Below are 18,594 nucleotides of genomic sequence, written 5' to 3'. Positions count from 1 at the left end.
GGGGGAGGCGCGCGCCGGGTCCCCGCCCTAACGGTCGCGGGGGCCTCAGGGCGCGAGGCGGCGCCTCGGGCCTCCCGTCCCTCCCTCCTCAGCCGACGGGCCCTTGGCGGCCGCACGGGGGGTCCCGGCGTCCGGCTTCGGTCCGCGCTGTACAGAAAGGATGCGGACAGGCTGGAGGGGGTCCAGGGAAGGGCTGGTCAGAGGGCTGGAGCACCTGGCAATAGAAGGAAAGGCTCAGAAAACTTGAGTTTGCTCAGCTTTGAGATGAGAAGGCTCAGGGGAGGCCTTATTACAGTGTTCTAGTGCTTAAAGGGTGGCTGCCAAGAAGACTCCCTGTTGACAGGGAGTCACATGGAAAAGACAAGGGGTCATGGGCAGAAGTTGCTTCTGGGGAGATTCCAGTTGGACACGAGGTAAATTTTTCACCATGAGGACAGTCAAACATTGGAATAGTCTCAAGGGAAGCAGTAGATGCCCCCACATTGGACAGTTTTAAGTCTCAGGTCGTCAGGGTGCTGAGCCATCTCATATAAACTATAGTAGTATCTAGAAAGGTTGGGTCAGCTGACCCTTGAGGCCCCTTCCAGCCTGGCATTCTGTGATGCTGTGATGCTATGCTAGTACGGATTGGGGTGGGTTTGGCTTTTTTGTCCTGCTGTAGCTGAAGCCTGAGGTTTTCCACAGTGGATGTACGGGTACTGCACACAGATTGTTTCATTCAGGCTCATACTTAAAGGAGTGTAAGCTTCTGGACACCTGTTAGTTCAGCCCGTGGGCCCATGACAGACTGCCTGTTTTCCAATCCTGCTCTCCAATTGTTGAGGTGCTAGGAGAAAAGAGATAGTATGGGCATAATTACCACCTGTTTTGTATTCTGCCTGATTGAACAAAAGCCATTTTGTTTTGTTTCATCATTCTCACAGATTCATTCTAGCCTTTCTGAGATTTGAGCTTATGGAATCAATTTGTATTTTTACCTCTTTGGTGTGTGATAGGAAGGTGGTGGTAGGGAAATGGATTATGGCATTTTGGAGGAAACATTAAATGAGGGATTATTAGTATGAGGGCTGCTGGCTACAAAGGATTCAGGGAATTGTTTGCCCAGTTCTGTAGGCTGTCTTCTATGTTGCAAAAGCTCACCACAGAATTTGATTCAAAACCAGTTGGAGAATTCTGTGTGAAAAAGTAATAAGCATGCTGTGAAAATACCACAAGCTTTAGTCTGCTGAGATGGTGCTTGCTGAATTAGTGCACCAGAGGATAGAGGTTTGAATTACAAAGGGCTGTCTGGGGACAGATGTATTGATTCCTTCCCCCCCATCCCCAGTGAGAAGTCTGTGTTTGCTTAAGTTTTCAATTTTTAACACCTACATGTTATAATGAAGCAAACAACAAGATAGATTGCATTTAAAGAAAGAGTATTTCTCCTTAAGTGATTTAATGTCTTATTTCATGGAAATCAGTATGTAGTGGTTTATCTTGTAGTGCCTCTATGATGCAAAACTAAGTGATTAAGGAAACTTAGCAAAAAAAAAATAATAGTTGAATTCACTTGGCTCTGTACTCATTGTTAGAATGGAAGTGCTTTTCCTTAGCTTTCTTATTTAGCCCACACAATGTTATCTTGTGCATCACCAAGAATAATTCAATGACAGAGAGCTGAGAGAACGGTACTGAGTGGGATGAGACCTGACAAACACTCTACAGTTCTGCAGAGGATGAAAAGGGCAGAAAGTTTGTATACTCTTTGGTGTGGGTATCTTGGTGCAATGGGCTAGTTCAGAAACAGTGTCGGAAGGTTTAGAAACGGCACTGTGGCCACCACTGGTGTAGGGTTACCCCTCTGGTCCCAGGTGTTCATTTTATCAGTCCTGCTTGTGATTATCTGGTCATGCAGCTTGAAATACATGAAGGGCATGATCCGTCACTCTAGGGTGGTTTCCACCTAGAAACGGGATGGGCCTGTGTTCGAAACCTCTGAGTCTGTGATACCGTGATTCATGACTACATGGTCACTACAGGCTCTAGAAGGGAACAGTGAATAGTCTTTGGCAAACACAGGTCTGAATTTGCACTCAAGCTGAAATAATCCATACCTCCGGCCTGTTGTTCACACAGCAGTTTGCTTTCTAACAGAGCTAGTGGGAACTTGGCCTGGGTTTGCGATCTGCCCCTCAGGAATTCAGCCAGGCCTGGGTGGCTGGAGCAAGACTGCCTGTGGTCTTGCAAACATAGCACAGCAAATAGCATAGTCTTGAATGCCCTGTTCTCCTCCACAGCCATTTGAACTGCTGAGATTAAGGACTAGTCTGTGTTGAGCAGGTCATATACCACTTAAGAGGAGCTGTGGAGGGTTAGACTCCAAGGGCAATGGGGCAATCCCTTACACTCAGAGGGATTTCCAGAAGTTAAACTGATGTTGCTGGGTGAATGACAGCCTCATGCTAAACATCAGAGATGGCCCTCCACATCTCAGAGTTTTGTGTGTTCTTGCTCACCCTGTGTGTATATGATTATATGGACTCAATTGTGAGTCCCACACTTCTCCAAAAGTGTCATTCTAGGGAGTGTTAGAGACTTGGCACAGCTGCAAGGTCTAATACATTATCTGGTGGCTCAATGACTGCTCAGATGAAATTGTCCAATTTTGGACAGCAAATGGACTGAGAGCCATATCATCTACTTGCCCACTGACCACACGTGAATACAGAGATGACAGCTGGAGAAAAGTAAAGAGGACAATCCTGCACACTTGAGAGTGGCTCACAACAGTTTTTGGCTGTAGTGAGTAACTTCTATGGTCTGGTACTTTTTTGGCACCTTATGCTGTTAATTTTGGGTTGATTTTCTCTAGTGTTCCTTCTACATCAGTAGCCTTGTTGTTTGAACAACGGTGACTTAAACTGAAATCGAGTCTTTTGTCTTCCCTACCTGTTTGGTTTTTTTTCCCCAGACATATTATTTCTAATTTATTATTGTGCACTTCTATCATACTGCAATCAGACTAGATCCCATCCCAAGAGCATGGGACGCCATGGGTGTGCACACACAGACAAACATAGGTGTATGCCCCCAGTGCTGTCTGAGCACTGGAGACATACTGTGTCTCTGGTTGATTAAACAAGTGCATGTAGTAGGAAAAAGAGACAAACACTGCTGTTAAAAAAGTAGTAAGTAGCAAGTAGTATTTTCGTTCTCACCAGGAAAGCCAATTTTGAAGTTAAGCACCTCATTGATGGTGCTAATACTGTATATTTAATTTTCAACGTTGGAAGAAAAGAGATGTTTTTGTTCCCACTAGGGAAGGAACTTCTAAATGCCACATTGATGGTAGTGTTGTTAGAGTAATTTGGGGCTTGATAATAGCTTCTTTGGCAAGATATAACTATAATCTCAAGGTGAATCATACCAGGGTCTATACTCACAGTATCGCACCTGCACTTCCTCTCTAATAAAGAAAGTTTATTTCTGCCTTTGTAAACCAGTGAATTATTTTTTCAAAGTCAAGTCCCGCTGAAACAGAGAGGGCAGTAGTCCCATTGAGTTCAATTATGTTCTGTGCAGTTAAGGTTAATATATAGTGACACTCTTGATCCAGCTTAATATGAGAAGTGTGCCCTTAACATCACAGCATTGCAAAGATAAAGCTCAGAGTTATTGCCACAGAAAGGCAATAACTGGGATCTTACTGGCCTGGCACAATAAATCCTCAGAGTAGCATCTGTAGGTTGGTCCCTGCTTTAAGTAACAAGTAAACACTGAGCAGCCCTGGCTTAAGTTAATTAAAAATGCAGCTTGAAGGAGGGTGGGGAAGAGACATTTTGCTGTTTCCTAAGATAATGTATGTGTTCTGCTGGAGCAGGTCATAGAAGGTCTCCAAGCCAGGCAAGGGACAGCGCTTCCAGGAAGTCATGTATGCATGTGCTAATGTCATTACTGTTCAAAAAACTAATCCTTGGAATAAAAGAAAATACTGGCTAAAAGACCATTAATGACAATTAATGACTATGTAGGCTTGTCAATGGAAGGGAAGTTAAGAGTAGTAAATCTGTGTTTTTATTTCACCACAGTTACATGACTTGTTATACTACTGTAAGCTGCTCTGGATTACAAAATCATCTACTCTTCTGAGAATTCTCAACTAAAGGTAAAAAATAAGAGTTTAATTTCTAATAATTTTCCTTAATACATATGTGTTCTTATTACTAGCTTAAGTAGTATTTTACATTTAGTAATACATTATACTTAAAATATATAATAATGCCTACATTATTATTGGCATTATACGGTTGTCAGTTGTTTTCCTTTAAATTAATTTGTTAAGCTTTAACTACAGCTAAAGGTAGCACACCATTTGCTAAATTTTTCTTGCTAAACTATGTTTTATGTAGCATACAACTTGCTAAACGTCACTAGCTTGGCGTGAAATTTTTCCTACCTAGAATGAAAGTTTAGGACGCCTTTATTGCTACTAAGCATGATCTAAGAGCCAAGGCAGGAAAAAAAAAAAAAGGGGGCTTTGTCTAGGATAAAATATTGTAGAGATCTTATATTTGAAGTGCTTATGTGCCTTGATGCTATAGAGCAGACTCAGAATTTATAATGAAAAAAATAATTTGGAGGGGGTGTCTGATCTTCTGACTACACTTAGCATCATTTATAAGCCTTTGAATAAATGAATATTCTACATTGCTGACTTAGTACATGTCCCCACCATCCTTGCCACTACTGCAATGAAGTCTATCCCAGCTGTGGGTTGCAGGGCCCCAAAAAAGTCCTCTGTTTGCCACTGTGGACTGAGAGTGAGGCTACAGAGACCATCCCCTGTGCTCCAAAAAAGCTGCTGTTATGTCCTTCTCACAGGTGCTTGAGTGTGTCTGATAGAAATGGTGACACAGACCTGACTAAGGGGAGGGAAACAGTAAGCGTGGAGACAGGAAATGTTGAGACTAGGGGGTAGAAAAGCTTAACATGGGAGTAATAGGATACTGGGATTAGGTGAAGAAGGAAATTAAATTCTCAAGGAGAAATGAAGTAGAACAAGTTCAAGGCAAGGGAACAAGTACAAGTATAGATGAGGAGCTGGAGGAGGACTGTATGCCAGGAGCTTAGGACTCAGTGAGATAAGAGAGGATAGATGTGGAAGCCAGTGAGGAAACCAGAAGAATGAGAGCACAAGAGTAGAGCAGACAAAATCAAGCTGAATCAAGTTCTGACTTGAGCAAAGGGACCAGCTGTGATGGGAAGGGGAGCACTGACAGAAGAACTGCTGGGATTTGAACAGACACTTAGAGAAAGTGAAGTTAAAACTCAGAGAACACAGAGATATTAGCATTTCAATTTTTGTTTTTCCATTGCAGTAGCCATCTGCTAGGGTAAGTAAGACCAAGCAAATATTCTGCCATTCTAATTTAGTATAACTATGTTCTTGTATTTTCTGTGTGCTGTAAAGGAGGAAAGAGGTATAAATCTCTTTGCAGAAATCCATCTTGCAAGCCACTTTTAAAAAACTTTTAGGTCACAAGCCATAGGCTTTTGGCAGCGAGCTCTACCCTAGAGTTGGAAAAAGCAAGAAAACAGCCTTAAGAATCTTAATGCAAATATTGGCAGAAGTTAATTGTAATTCAAGAGGATTCAGGAAAGCACTAAAAGGGCAAGAAGGTCTTATGTGAAAAAAAAAGTGGCTATGACATACCAAACTTTTATTTGTGTGTGCATATATATTTATACACACATATATGCATGTCTACATATACATTCATATGTAATACAATATAGGTATGTGTGAATACGTTTTTAAAATACTTGTATTACTGAGAGTATAAGCACCTATACATCTAGATACCTCTGCTTCTTCAGTTGAACTATTTGTGCTTTGGAGGAAAAGAAAAATTACAACTAATATTTTATTGGCTTGGGTTGTGGGTAAGTACATTACACAAATGAATGCTATTAAATCTTTATACCATGCTTTACCAGTATGAATTTTCTATGTGCTACATATTTTGCAGGCACAAATAACTATTTTAGAAATGACATAAGGAGCTTTCCTGAGACTCCAGGCAAAAATGTCACATCTATTTTGAATTATTGCTATTGAAAGTCACGGTTCAGTTTTTCATTATTGTTATACCAATATCCCTGACAACCTGCAATTTACCTGGTATGCACAGTACCTCCTGAAACCACAGAGCTGTTTTTTGTGCTGAGGTATTTTTGTATATCCACCCTGTGCATAGGCATGTTATTTCACATGAATTCCACTGGATGGCACTGAAGGAGACAAGATTGCTCAGAAATACCTTCAGAAGTTGAGTATTACACCAAAAAGTGAGAGTGGCTTACTTTTTCATTCCATTACTGAAATAGACAAATGTGGTCTCCTTTTCCATCCTGATGTAATAATTTATCATTAAAACCACCTCTTGAGTAGTCTTAGCTGTAGCTCTAGGTTTTGATGGTAGTAAAGTTACAGTGGAGACAGAGTCAAGGCTTCTGAACCTGAATATCTCTTCTCCCCTCAAAAAGGTAAAGGCTAAAAGATGCGATTTTGGCCCGTTCGGATTCCTATGTGGAGTTTTGCAAAACATCTGCAGAATTTTTGGTCCCTGTCCTCCATGGCAAGGCTGTTGATACTGGCCACTTAGACCGTTATGACCAAGTGGAAGTGTGTTAGCTTTTAAGCTCATTTGAAAAAAAAAAAAAAGCATAGGAATTAATTCAGAATGAAAAGGTTCCACCTGTTGAGGAAATGTTGTATAGTGTTTCAGAGAACCTCCTGACTTGAAACTCCATCTGCAGTCCCCATACAAGGACCCCTGTTTTTTCCTGGGTAGGGCCTGCGGGATCCTACCTGGAAAGCACACAATTACTCTGTCAATCAGACCTATAACCTATGAGTCATCTTTCACTCCACTCTCTTTTTTGACCTGTTTATCTTGATGTATGTGAATTTTGTTTCTTTTCTTCTCTAAAGTCTTCTTATCTCTGCTCACATCACAGATATGCTTTCTTAGGCTTCTGTTATCTCTCATCCTGCTTGTGACAGATTTTTTTGCTATGCCTGACCTGTCAGAAAAGGTCCCTTGGAACACTATTCTTGCACTTATCTCCCTGGCCTATTTCTGTGACTTGTTTCTGTACTTACCTCTTTAGTATATCTCCATAGATATTGTGTCTCTGCAAGCCCTCTAGCCTTCTGAGAGTGCAGTTTTACAATTTTTTTGGCAGCTGTGCTGGCCTCATACAGTCTCTGCCCTCAGCCATTCCCTCCTATCTCTTTAATATGTCCACTAGTTTGTTGGCACAGTTGTTTTGTTCAGTTATGTGGTAAACCAGATTAGGAACCTGATTTGTCTGAAAAGGAGCATGGGGAAGGGAGGAGAAACACCTTTTTCAACCAGGTTATTTCTCCAATCTAGTCTATTGGGCAGCCCTCCTGCTGGTTAAACAGGGGGGAGGATTGCGTCTGGAGCAGAGCCAAGTGCAAGATGTGGGGTTGGAGAGCAGCAGTGACTTATGCTGGTTTATGCAGTGCTGTTGCTAGCTGTTGAGCCGTGATCTGATCTTGACAATAGAGCTAAACCAAGCTAATAGCTATCTGCTGCAAAAGGGTAGTACTGTACCTCCTCCCTCACTCCTCCTGATAGGTTGTTTCCTGGCACTGCCGTTGTGCCAATGCTGGTGCTTGTCTGTGAGCCAGCTGTGGGAGCTAATCTGGCACAGAAATACTCACGTCTTCTTGTAAGGGTTTGCCTGGCTGTTCTGCCAAGTGTCCATGGAGCCCACCCACTCAGCTACATGCTCTGTCAGCTCAACTGCAATCTCAAATGTGCCACAACACTTAACAACTTTGCCTTTTCCTGTCATCTGCTGTCCTCTTCTCTCTCAGTCTCCATATCTACTCCATCTGCTCTTCTCGTAGCTGTGTTAATAATGTCCTTTTGGTCACCCTCAACATATGGAATACCTTCCCTGAAGCAACTGCTGCATCCTCCAAATCTCTCAAGATTTCTTCTACCATGACACTTACGGTAATTTGTCAGCTGATAACATCCAGTTTATAGGAATTTTGGGTTTCATTACTACACTTAATGTAATGAAGTGGGCATACTCTTACTGGTTTATTTGAGAAGCTAAAAGGGATTAACTGTCACAGAACTTTTTTTTTTTTTAAAACAAAAATTCCCAAATATGCCCTGAAGGAGATGTACTTCCCTAAGGTCATATAAAGTGCCAGAGGCTGATTTTCTGTTGCTTCATACCTTGGATCATCATTCACGCTTGTGCAAATGGACATAGCATTGCTACTAAGCAGTTTACAGTAGCATCTTACAGAATTGTAAATTAGTGCCCCAGAGACAAGATAGCAGAGAGTCAGCACTTACTTGAGCTGCTGAGCATAGAGACCTAGGGATTTCTTTTCACCTAGTTGTTTTCAGCATTCGTGTTCTTTTTAGACACATGTAGAAGTATATGTTAAACAAAATTTCTCCTAGTATTTTGGTATGCTAAGCATTTTTTTCCTATTCAGTTAAACAGAAAATGCATGGAAAAACAGCAGTAAGTGAAGCTTCATACTACCTTGGAAGCAATAAAATAAAACAAGATACTAAAAATTTGGGGGGTTTATTAAATACATGACAGAGGACACTTTTACACCATGCAACAGAGCACAGGACTTAACAGTGCATACTCATTGAGTTACTTGCAGAATAGGAAACAGCAGCTGTGGACTTGACAATGAGTGCTGCTATACACAAAGTACTTAACCCTGTTGGTAGGTGGTGCTAATTAGGTTGGACATGGTGCTAATTAGGTTAGATACAACACTGTGGTCATGTAAATACACAGTGCCTGTGACTCAGACCTGGCTGGAGGATTCTGCACATACTGCTGCATCAAGACATATGTGCACATCCAAAGAAAGAAATCGTTTGCCCGTGGCCTCTTGTTCATTACCCTGTAGGGTTTTGCTGCAGTTACACATGCATTTGCCACATACAGGTGTCAGATGTGGCTTTGTGCCAGGGATTACCTCTTGGTAAAACCTGAAGATGCCCTTTGAAGTTGTATTTCAGGCTGTGAGTTGTTGCTGTGGAATAATGGACATCCAGTGTAGCTGCTTCTTAGAACTGCTCTGTTTTACTTCTTAATTAAGACTGTAAGTAGTGAAAGAAGCAGGAAGGAAGGGGATAGTAATTTTAGCCACCGTAGCTTTGTAAAAATGATGAAACTACTGCAAGGTCATGGAGGCAGACAGCAGTATGACAAAGGGCAAAGCACAGTCCCCTCCAGTGCATTTATCAGGAGACCTATCTTCCCCCTTCAGTGAGACAAAGCAGTGTTTCAGGTTAGAGATGTAATCCTGACTACAGCGTAAATTCTGTGTCTGTGTAACTGGGTGCAAGTGTATTCCCAAAGCACTGACTGCAGAATTGTTGTCTGCTCAAATAACTGATTAATATATCCAGAAATAACAGCATTCTTTCAAAATAATTTGAACATTCAAGTTGATTTTTGTATGAAGGCTCATGCTTATTACTAAAAAAGAGGTAAACTGAAGGAGCAAAACAAAAACATTGTTCAAGGGCAGTGTTCAGAATGACCTGTGGAACTGAGGGTAATAGAATATTTTTCTCCTCTTTTGTGTTTTTTAAAGTATCTCAGGTAGTCATTTGGGCAGCTTCTCTCTGTTATTTAATTTCCATTTGACAGATTAGGTAGAGTTTTTATTAGAATGTAGTGAACCATCAATAATTAGCCTATGGCAAGTCAGCGAGGAGCTATGCAGCACAATGTATTTGGGCATAATGGATTAAGATTTGCCGCCTGTGAAATTAGGAAAATGATGAAAATTAATAGCTTCTTGATATTGGAATGGTTGTTCCTGGTGTTTTGTAAATTGTTTAATGTCACAGGGAGGGATCCAGTTCCCTGAAGATTTGAGCAATCATTATGAACTTTATAATGTCATCAACCTTTATTTTTATCCTGGGTATGACAGTGATAGTGAACACACAATAGCAGGAATATAAATTTTAAAAATTAATATTGCTAAGCAAAAGGCACACACACAAAGTAATTAGTTAAGAAAATAAAGTTGGATTTTTTTATTTTCTTTGGTCCTTTTTAATACTATCTTGAATTATTTTTTTCCCCTGTGTCTGCCAGGAAAATTTATGCACGCACAGCTAGATATCTCTGACTTTTGAAGTCCTGCCACTTAGCAAAATGCTTTTAAAGAGAGACACACAAAAGCCAATATTATTCATGAAAATTTCGTAAATATTTATAGGCAGGATATGTTTGATTTCTGTGGGGGTTTTTTATTATTTTTTATTTTGTTTTTATTATTAAAAAAATCCATCTGTTGCTAGCAGATGATAAATATTTAGATCAAATTTGTGCCTGGGGTATGAGGACACTATTTCTTCTAAGAAGGGACATTTTAAACTTGATACTGTAGGCCCAGCTCCAGTTCCCCAACTCAAACATCATAGCATGCGCTCTGTTGGGGTGGATTCCTAGACTTTTATGAGAAGGCTTCATGGCTAGAAGGTGATAAGCTGCCTTAGTGATAATTTTGCCTAAGCTACTTCAGTTTTGCCAGAGTCTGGGCTGAAATACATCTACTGGGGAAATACCTCATTTTGCCTTATAGACTCGAAGCAACGGTTACTTTACTGTCAAGTTGTTCTAGTGTTTAGTTATCCGCACTGTTAAGAAATTGCATCTTATTTCAATCTTTTGAATTTGTCTAACTCTAGTTTCCAGTCATTAGATTTTGTTATGTTTCTTTCTGCAAGACTGAAAAACCCTCCCCTACTATCAAGTATCATTTCCACATATATATGTATCTATTCACAGTGATCCAGTTACCACTCTTCTCTGATAGATTTAAGAGATTTTTTAAACCTTATACCCTAGAGATTCTTTTTAAACCTCTGGATCATTTTTGCTGCCATCTGTCTGAACTTTTTCTAGGCTTTACATATCCTTCTTGAATAACAGGCACTGTTTTTTCTGATGATGTGTGTAGAGCAGGGTCACATCCTAACAATTATTTCCTTTTTTCATACAGCCCATGAACAGTTATTATGTCTTACAGTTGGAATTTTCTGGATACATTGCTTGTATCAATAGATTGGTAGATACACTCCCTAGAACTGAGGAGGTGTGACACTTGCACTCTTGAATGTGTGTTCATGTTACCCCAATGTATAATGTGAATTAAAGGAACAATTGTTGCCAGATCTTCTGTCATATTACGTCTCTCTTTGCTACCTAGATGATCCACAAATCCTACTAATATATATAAATTCTAATCACAAATTTTCTAAATAAAGAAGGGAAGGTTGCATTGTAAGGAGTGAACAGAAGAGCTGTTCTATTGCTGTGCTGAGAGTAGTAGAAATGAGGAACGAATAATGGCAAAGAAGCAGTGAGAGAGAGCAGTGGCCATAATCTGAGAAAGCCCTAGGTGACTGCTTTCATGGGCAGCAAGAGGGTTGAAATAGGAGTTTTCCCCAAGAGTTAGGAGTTTTCCTCAAGAAGAACTGAAATTTAATAGAGCTGGCTGGCTTAAGTCTGGAGACGTGAAAAACAGGTAAGAGAAACATTGTCTAATGCTTGTGCATGTTTAAAATACACTTATTAGTATAGTTCATTTAGCACATGTACAAAAACTTCTGTTAGTACTGGTATATGTTTTTTAATTCCTGTAGTAGGGAGTCATAGAAATGTTGTTTGGGAGAGACATCTGGAAGTCATCTGCCCCAGCGCTGTGCTTGAAGCAGGCTATCACCAACACTCACTCAGGATCATCTGAAAATTTTGTCCACAGCTCCCCCAGATCCTTATCTACTGCACCTGTCCACTTTTTCTTGTTCTGCCATCATGCAGGCAAATCTTGTTCAGCTCTAATATGAATCACAGAACACCACTGACTGAAAAAAGATGCTATTTTTTGTCCAGACTTTTTGAGTTTAATTAGGTCCTTGATCCTGTCCATCACAAGGCTGTATGACTATGAATGCTGGCACACATATGCTACCGGAGCAGATAGGAGCAAAGGGAATTGCTTATGCAGCACAGATTTGCAGTGTAACCACACAGGTTTAGCAGTTTGCCAGTGAAAAATGTGAGGTGTTTCTACTTTTCCTTGGTCATGCCTTTTACTTTTCTGGTGGCTATGGCAAGCTGAACTAGAGGAAAACAAACCTCACTATAAGAAGTGAATACTTATTGAATTGTTTATTGAGTAGAGTGTCAGTTGTAAGGAACTGCTCCTTTCAGTAGCAGCTAACCATTTGGTTGGCTTTGCTGCAATGAGAAATTTCATCTCGGAGTGCAGTTCCATAGCATAGTTTATGATAGCATAGTTTATCATTATCTAAGTCAGAGCTACCATGGTTCCTCCTCATATTTATGCAGCTGAGCAGTAGGTTGGTCCAGGGAGCTTTGCAGCTAGGAGCTTAGCTTGCCAAAAAAATGAGCTGGTCATTCTCAACAGGTTTCGTGGAGTTGATGTGGCTGAAAATGAATCACTATTTTATACCATGAGTTTTCAGCCAAACTTGCAACCTAATCTGATGCAGTGTGCTGGTACATGTGGTGAAAAGGGGAAGGGAGAAAGCTGAATCATGAATCTGTCCTCCAACACTGAAAATGTCTATGATTTAACTTGTTCTTTTCCTGAAGCACGTTATTGCTGTGCCTTTTTGTGTTTACAGTAGGTCTTAAGATTATTGTAAGATGTTGAAAGAGGCCTGTTGTGTATGGATGCATGCGGAGTCAATATTCTGTGGATCATTCTGGACTTGGTGATTATTGAATGACAGCTTGTGTTTACAGGGACTGACTCAGATGGTCTCTTCCAGTCTGATGTTTCTAGCAATAACCTTCCTAAGAACACACCCTACTGTTAAAACTGTTGGGAACTAATTATTTATCCTGTATTTTACTTTAGCCACTTTCTAACTGGTTGCATTTGCTACTGTTCCATTCTTCACTTTGCATTTCTTTAACAGCAGAGTGAGAGTGTTGTGCTAAAGATTTTCCCCAAATGCAGCTATTGAAGACCAGCTGCAGACAAAAGAGCACAGGCACTTGGTTTTTTCAAGGATGTTACAGTTTGAGCTCCTGTCTGCAATAATTAATTAGCATAATTGCTGAGCTGACTCCCTGTGGGATTGCATGATAATTAGTGCCAAAGCCAGGAAGAGAGCAGGAACTCTCAAACCCCAGAGCAGGCTACTGCAGCAACTGTTGTAATCTTTAGAGCATTTAATGAACATTTCAAGTGATGCTGGTGGAAAAGATTCACTTTCTTATCTGTATGAGGGGCTTTCTCACCTTCAGTTAGGCTGCTGGCTGGGATCAGGCAAATCTACTTCCTGGGTGAAGTTTTGTCAAAGGCTATTGAAAACCCGAAGGGTTGCTCTCAGCTAGTCCATCCTCATTTTGCTGATATGCAGAGAGAATTATAGAAGACTGGAGAGACATCAGGGTACAAATCAATGATGATGTACAGTGCTGGGGCTGCTGTGCCAAAAGCTAGCCCAGAATAAAAAATCTGTCAGCTAAAGATCAAGTTTAAATCCAGTAGAGAGACAACTGAATCCAAACAGGCCAAAATGAAAGTGCTGGCATGGAATGAAACAACTTCCTTCAGGTGCAGAAAAACAACAGACACTGAGAGTATTTACAAGTTGCTTTATGAACTATTTTTTGTAGGCTTGGGATACAGTGTAATATAGTTTAATCTCTTTCCTCATCCTGCATGCCTGTTTCAGAAGAGAACAAGAAATTTAATCCAAACAAAGGATTAAGAAATTTCAATAACTGGACTCTTGTCGTTATCCAGATAATGGGCCAGCTCTTTAAATGCTTGCTCTTGATTGAATTGAAGTCAATGACTACATCAGAGGGAGTGAACTGGAATGCAGAAAGGAGGAAATGAAAAGGCTAGAAGAGCTACACAATTATTTTACCTATTACACCCTTCCAGCAATGCATCCTGTAAACAAAGCAGCTCTGAGAAAGGATCTCTCCTCACTGGAGAATAAGGTTAGGGGCAACATTTGAGAGATGGACAGAGGAAAGAGAAATGAGATTTAATATAGATAAATGTAAGGTAATACACCTGGGAAGAAACAATAATAATATATACAAAATCAGGAGCTGCTGTTTAGAAAACAGTAATAGGGAAGGTGGCTTAGGAGAAATGGTTTATAATTAACTACTGCAGACAGCAACCCAAAATCTAACACTGGGGCAAAAATCAAATACATTCTTATTCTTGGCCAGCACCAGAGGTGTTTCTACACTGAAAGCATGGAGATAATTTACACAAACAAGAGAGAGCTAGCATTAAGACAACCAAGTATTAAACTTACGGATACCATGTTATTAAATTTTATTTATAAGCTGGAGCCTTGACTGCTGATACCAGAAGCACCAGCTTGTGGTTTTCTGTTTGCTGAATAAAGTAAAACCATAAGATAAATGATCTTCAAAATGTGGTTGGTAGAAGGGTACTTTTTATTTTTTGGTCCTCGTATTTACATGCAGAACAGTGTCTTAAAATGGATCAGATGTAATCTGAAACAAACCCCCCTTTCTTTAAAGGAAAACACTACAGCTGAAAACAGTATAGAGAATTGAAACAATGTAATCATTCCATAATTCAATAAGAGGGAATCTGTTGGTAAGAAATGTTGCTTAATAAATGCATTTAGCAGATAATGAACAAATACATCAAAACTATCAGTGTTCCACCAAAGGCAAGATGAAACATTATGATGAGAAGATAGTGTCATGTGAAAGCCTGCTAGACAAACCAGACAACCCAGAGTGTCATAAAGAACTGTTTGATTGCAAGACCTGAAGGCTGTGTATTTAGAAGTTCATACACTTGTAGATCAGAATGAAACGCAAATTTATGCTAGTCCTAGAAAAGCAAACGTAGAAAACCCTAATAAGGCATAGAGTGCAGAATATTGGAAATTTACCGGATTATTTTGTGTTATTAGCACTGTGAGCTAGTAGCAGAGCGTGATCCTGTCTTTGATTCCTTACATGCCATGCTCCTTACTATAAGGCAAACTTGGGTTGCTAGCGTTTCTTCCCAGGCTGGATATAGGTAGGGCTCAAACCACCAGGCTGTATGCAGGCACAGGAAGAGGCATGGATTATACCTGGGAACGTTTTCTCCTTCTGGGAAAAGGGTGATGGATCATTTCTTAGAGCTCTGTACCTCAAAAAGCATTTGTTTTGCTAAGTGCAAAACTGAGTAACTACTTTTAAAAGAAGCAAAAAATATGGCAAGACTATATAAAAGACTTCAAAATTGAAATCTCATCTTCCATCTGAGAAGACAGATAAAGCTACATAATTAGTCAGGGAAGGGTCACTCCCCTTCTCCCCACAGCCTCCAGAGGATAAATTCCAGATAAGCTTTTCAGAGACTGCAGTGTTTCAACTGCGAAAGGTTTTAGTGTGAGAGGTTTGGAGCACATGAAAATTAGCAGCTCACAGCTGAATTTTGCTAGCTGTCAGAGTATTCTTTGCTATCACCACATGAAAGTACTCCTGTAGGTCTCCCAAGTCTCCCTAAATGTGTGCTGTAGTTTCTTTTGTCCACATGGAAGTTGTTAATATAGAATTTTGTCAGTGTACAATATTTAAAGGCTTATAGCAAATCCCTTTTCCCTGGCAGAACAACACCTGAACAGAATGAGAAAATAAAAGTGTGGTGTTGTTTTTTTTTCTTGGACAAGCTGGAACTGCTTTACTGTTTATGCTGTATCCAGACCTTTCTGGTGCAGGGGAATTTAGTATTCTGAGAGAATCTACAGGTAACTAATCCAAATCCACATCTTCTTTGTATCCCCAAATCAGTACTCAAGAGTTCTGGGAGGAGACAACCTTTTTCATAAGACTCATCCTTCATCTCTGCTTGCTCACCATTTTTAAGTCCCAGTGGGAAAACTGTAGAGACCCTGGGAGAACAACAGTAACTATAATGCAATTGCTTTGAACTTAATTGAGTTTGACCTCTGTTTTAAAAATGCAAACACCAAGAACTGTCCAGTTTACCTGAAGCTTGGCATGTGTTTAAGTATTTCAGGACTAACACTGTTTCTGAGTTACAGTCTTCATTACTGCTGCTTTCAAGAATGCAGTCTATATGAATTTCTTACAAAATATTTCTAACCTTTAATTACAAGACGTTTAATGGTAGGATGCACTTCAGCTGGCTCATGTCTCATCCCAACCAGCTTTTCAAGTAGTTAATCTGTGAGCTCTAGTCTGTTGTCAACAGATCATTTCTGTCCTGTTGCTACTTTTTATCTTTTTCAGGTATGTCTTGCTTACCTTCTCAGCTCCCACAGCCTCCTGCCTCCCTGTCCTCAAAACAACCTGCTGGGAGCTGTGCATGACACATATGCACCTGGCAACACTTTCATTGTCTTTCAATCCCATTGCGAAGATAATTTTCTTGGCTTATTATCCCAGTCCTGTCACTCCTCTTTTTTGCACAGTACCATTGGTTCTTTTGTCTTAACTATGTAAAATACAAATTACTTCTCTACTTTTCAAGCCATGTCTCAACTACATCACCAGGTAATCTCTCACTGCCGTTATATAAATGATGCCAGTCTTTTAAAGCACTCTTATACATGCACTTTCATGCTTTCACCCATGCTGTTGATTATGCATAGCAAGAAATCTGTTTAATACCACTAAGCCCATCTTCTGCTGTTTAAGCACCTCATCTCTGCCCCAAGGTTTCTTAGAGTTTGAGTATAACTACATAATCTTTTTGATAGATACACATTTTCATATGAACCTGTATCATATCTTCTTCCTGCTCATCTTCCTTCTATAAGCCTAGTAATAATTAATACACACTCTAGAGTCAAAACAGCCTCTTTGTTTTATGTCTGTACAGTGCAAGTTACAATGAGGGTTGGTTTAGGTGTAATTTAAAGACCAGCATTAATAATAAAAACAGAATAAACCAGATTATTTGTCTTGTTTGTAAGTCTCTAACAAACTTCAGTTTTTTATGGAAGTAACTTCAACATGGGATGTTTGCAGAGCTCCATAGAGTTAACAGAGTATTAGTCAGTTTTTTCACCATGGTAATTACTTTTTAGGGTCTGTCAATCAGGCAATTTTAATGTATTCAGCATAGGCTGCATTAACTTTGTGCAATATTACTGTTTTACCTGGTTTTATGCTCTTTGTCTGTCAGTCTGTCCATAACAAGTTTTGAATCTGTGGACCAATTTCTGCCAAGTTTGAGAGGGAATTTTTTTTTTTTAATATCACTACCACTTGGAATCCAGCAAGTTCATTTTACATATAAGGTTATTTAGTTTGTAAAATACAGAAGTTGCTGTCTTTTAAAAAGCCACATGAAATGCAGTTAGAATTGAATTGTGATCCGAGACTAAATTTCTTTTGTATATCCTAAATGCAACTATCTTACTATATTTTTTGGTAATACATTTTTGGCAATCTCTTTTCTTCTGTAACAAGTTCTAGGGGTAAGGAAAAAATCAGCAGGAGCTGAAAACATTTCTTATCACCAACACACCTATCATGCACATACATGTTACAGCACACAATCAAAAAATGTTCAGTGTTCTCCTTTCTGTATTTTGAAATTCTTTTGTTGGTACTAAGTCTTTTTTTAACCTTTAAATATGTGTCCTTTGTGCCAGCACACACCAAGGACTTCATATTTTACAAACACACTCCCATCCTCCATCAACCCCTTAACTAGCATCAGCTAAGAGGCTTGTTTTCTGGGCTCTTGAAAAGGGTCCGACTGATAACCATTTGAGAATGAAGATTCCTGGGCAGGCTAATGTGCCTGAAATTCCAAAGACAGCATATTCCTTTTCATAGTAGCCATACTAGCCCTCATAGCAGACAGAATCTAGTAAGTAAGGATGAGGTCAGAGAGGAGGTGGCAGTAATGTGGAAAGAGATGTGGTAGTAGTGGTAAGAGCATGGAGTACAGAAGAAATACCTTTGAGTTTGAGATGAGGTGAGGATAGGAAATCGAAAACCACAATAAGGTTGTGGACTGGAAGCCAATAATGAGTACAAGTGGTAAGTCAGGACTCTGAGAGAAACAGTTCTGTGTCTTACTCCCATTTTTGTCTCTAGACTAGATGTCTCTTCAGTCGATGTCTCCCATGACATACCGGTTTTCCTGCAAGTAGCATATGATGTAATAGTTTTGGCAGATGGGAAGATGTAATTCTCCATGGGACTGTTAATCCATTGAATAGAATCTTGTTGTTGAACAATAACTTCCCAGAAACCCTACAACTATTCACACAGGAAAAGTTTAGTTATAGATTAACCCCAAATGAGGGGTTTGGAATGGTTAGGCAAGCTTCACATGAATTCAGTTTAACTCAAATAACATAATTTGTTCTACTTTTCCTAAGAGAATAGAAACATTTCAGGAAAATTGGTGTTTGGACTCTTCATTTTTCAGGGAAAAAAGAAAAAAAAAAGCATGAACATTTTGTAGTGTGTCATTTAGATTAGCTTTAGTACAAATGAGAA

General features: G+C 39.8%; 1 protein-coding gene across 1 annotated transcript in view; it reads right to left on the bottom strand.

Moving 5' to 3' along the window:
* Window positions 1-7,869, bottom strand: part of CDKN2AIP (CDKN2A interacting protein) — a 10,773-nt gene extending 2,904 nt beyond the window's left edge. Inside the window, exon 1 of the mRNA XM_009996013.1 lies at window positions 7,736-7,869. Within this exon, the coding sequence (XP_009994315.1) occupies window positions 7,736-7,869 (134 nt within the window). The remainder of the gene's footprint in view (window positions 1-7,735) is intronic.
* Between the last annotated feature and the right edge of the window lie 10,725 nt (window positions 7,870-18,594).

Source organism: Chaetura pelagica, unplaced genomic scaffold, assembly GCF_000747805.2.
Source record: "Chaetura pelagica isolate M959 unplaced genomic scaffold, ChaPel_1.0 scaffold142, whole genome shotgun sequence".
NCBI lineage: Eukaryota > Metazoa > Chordata > Aves > Apodiformes > Apodidae > Chaetura > Chaetura pelagica.
The sequence above is the reverse complement of the archived record's forward strand: the minus strand, read 5'-3'. Positions and strand labels throughout refer to the sequence as shown.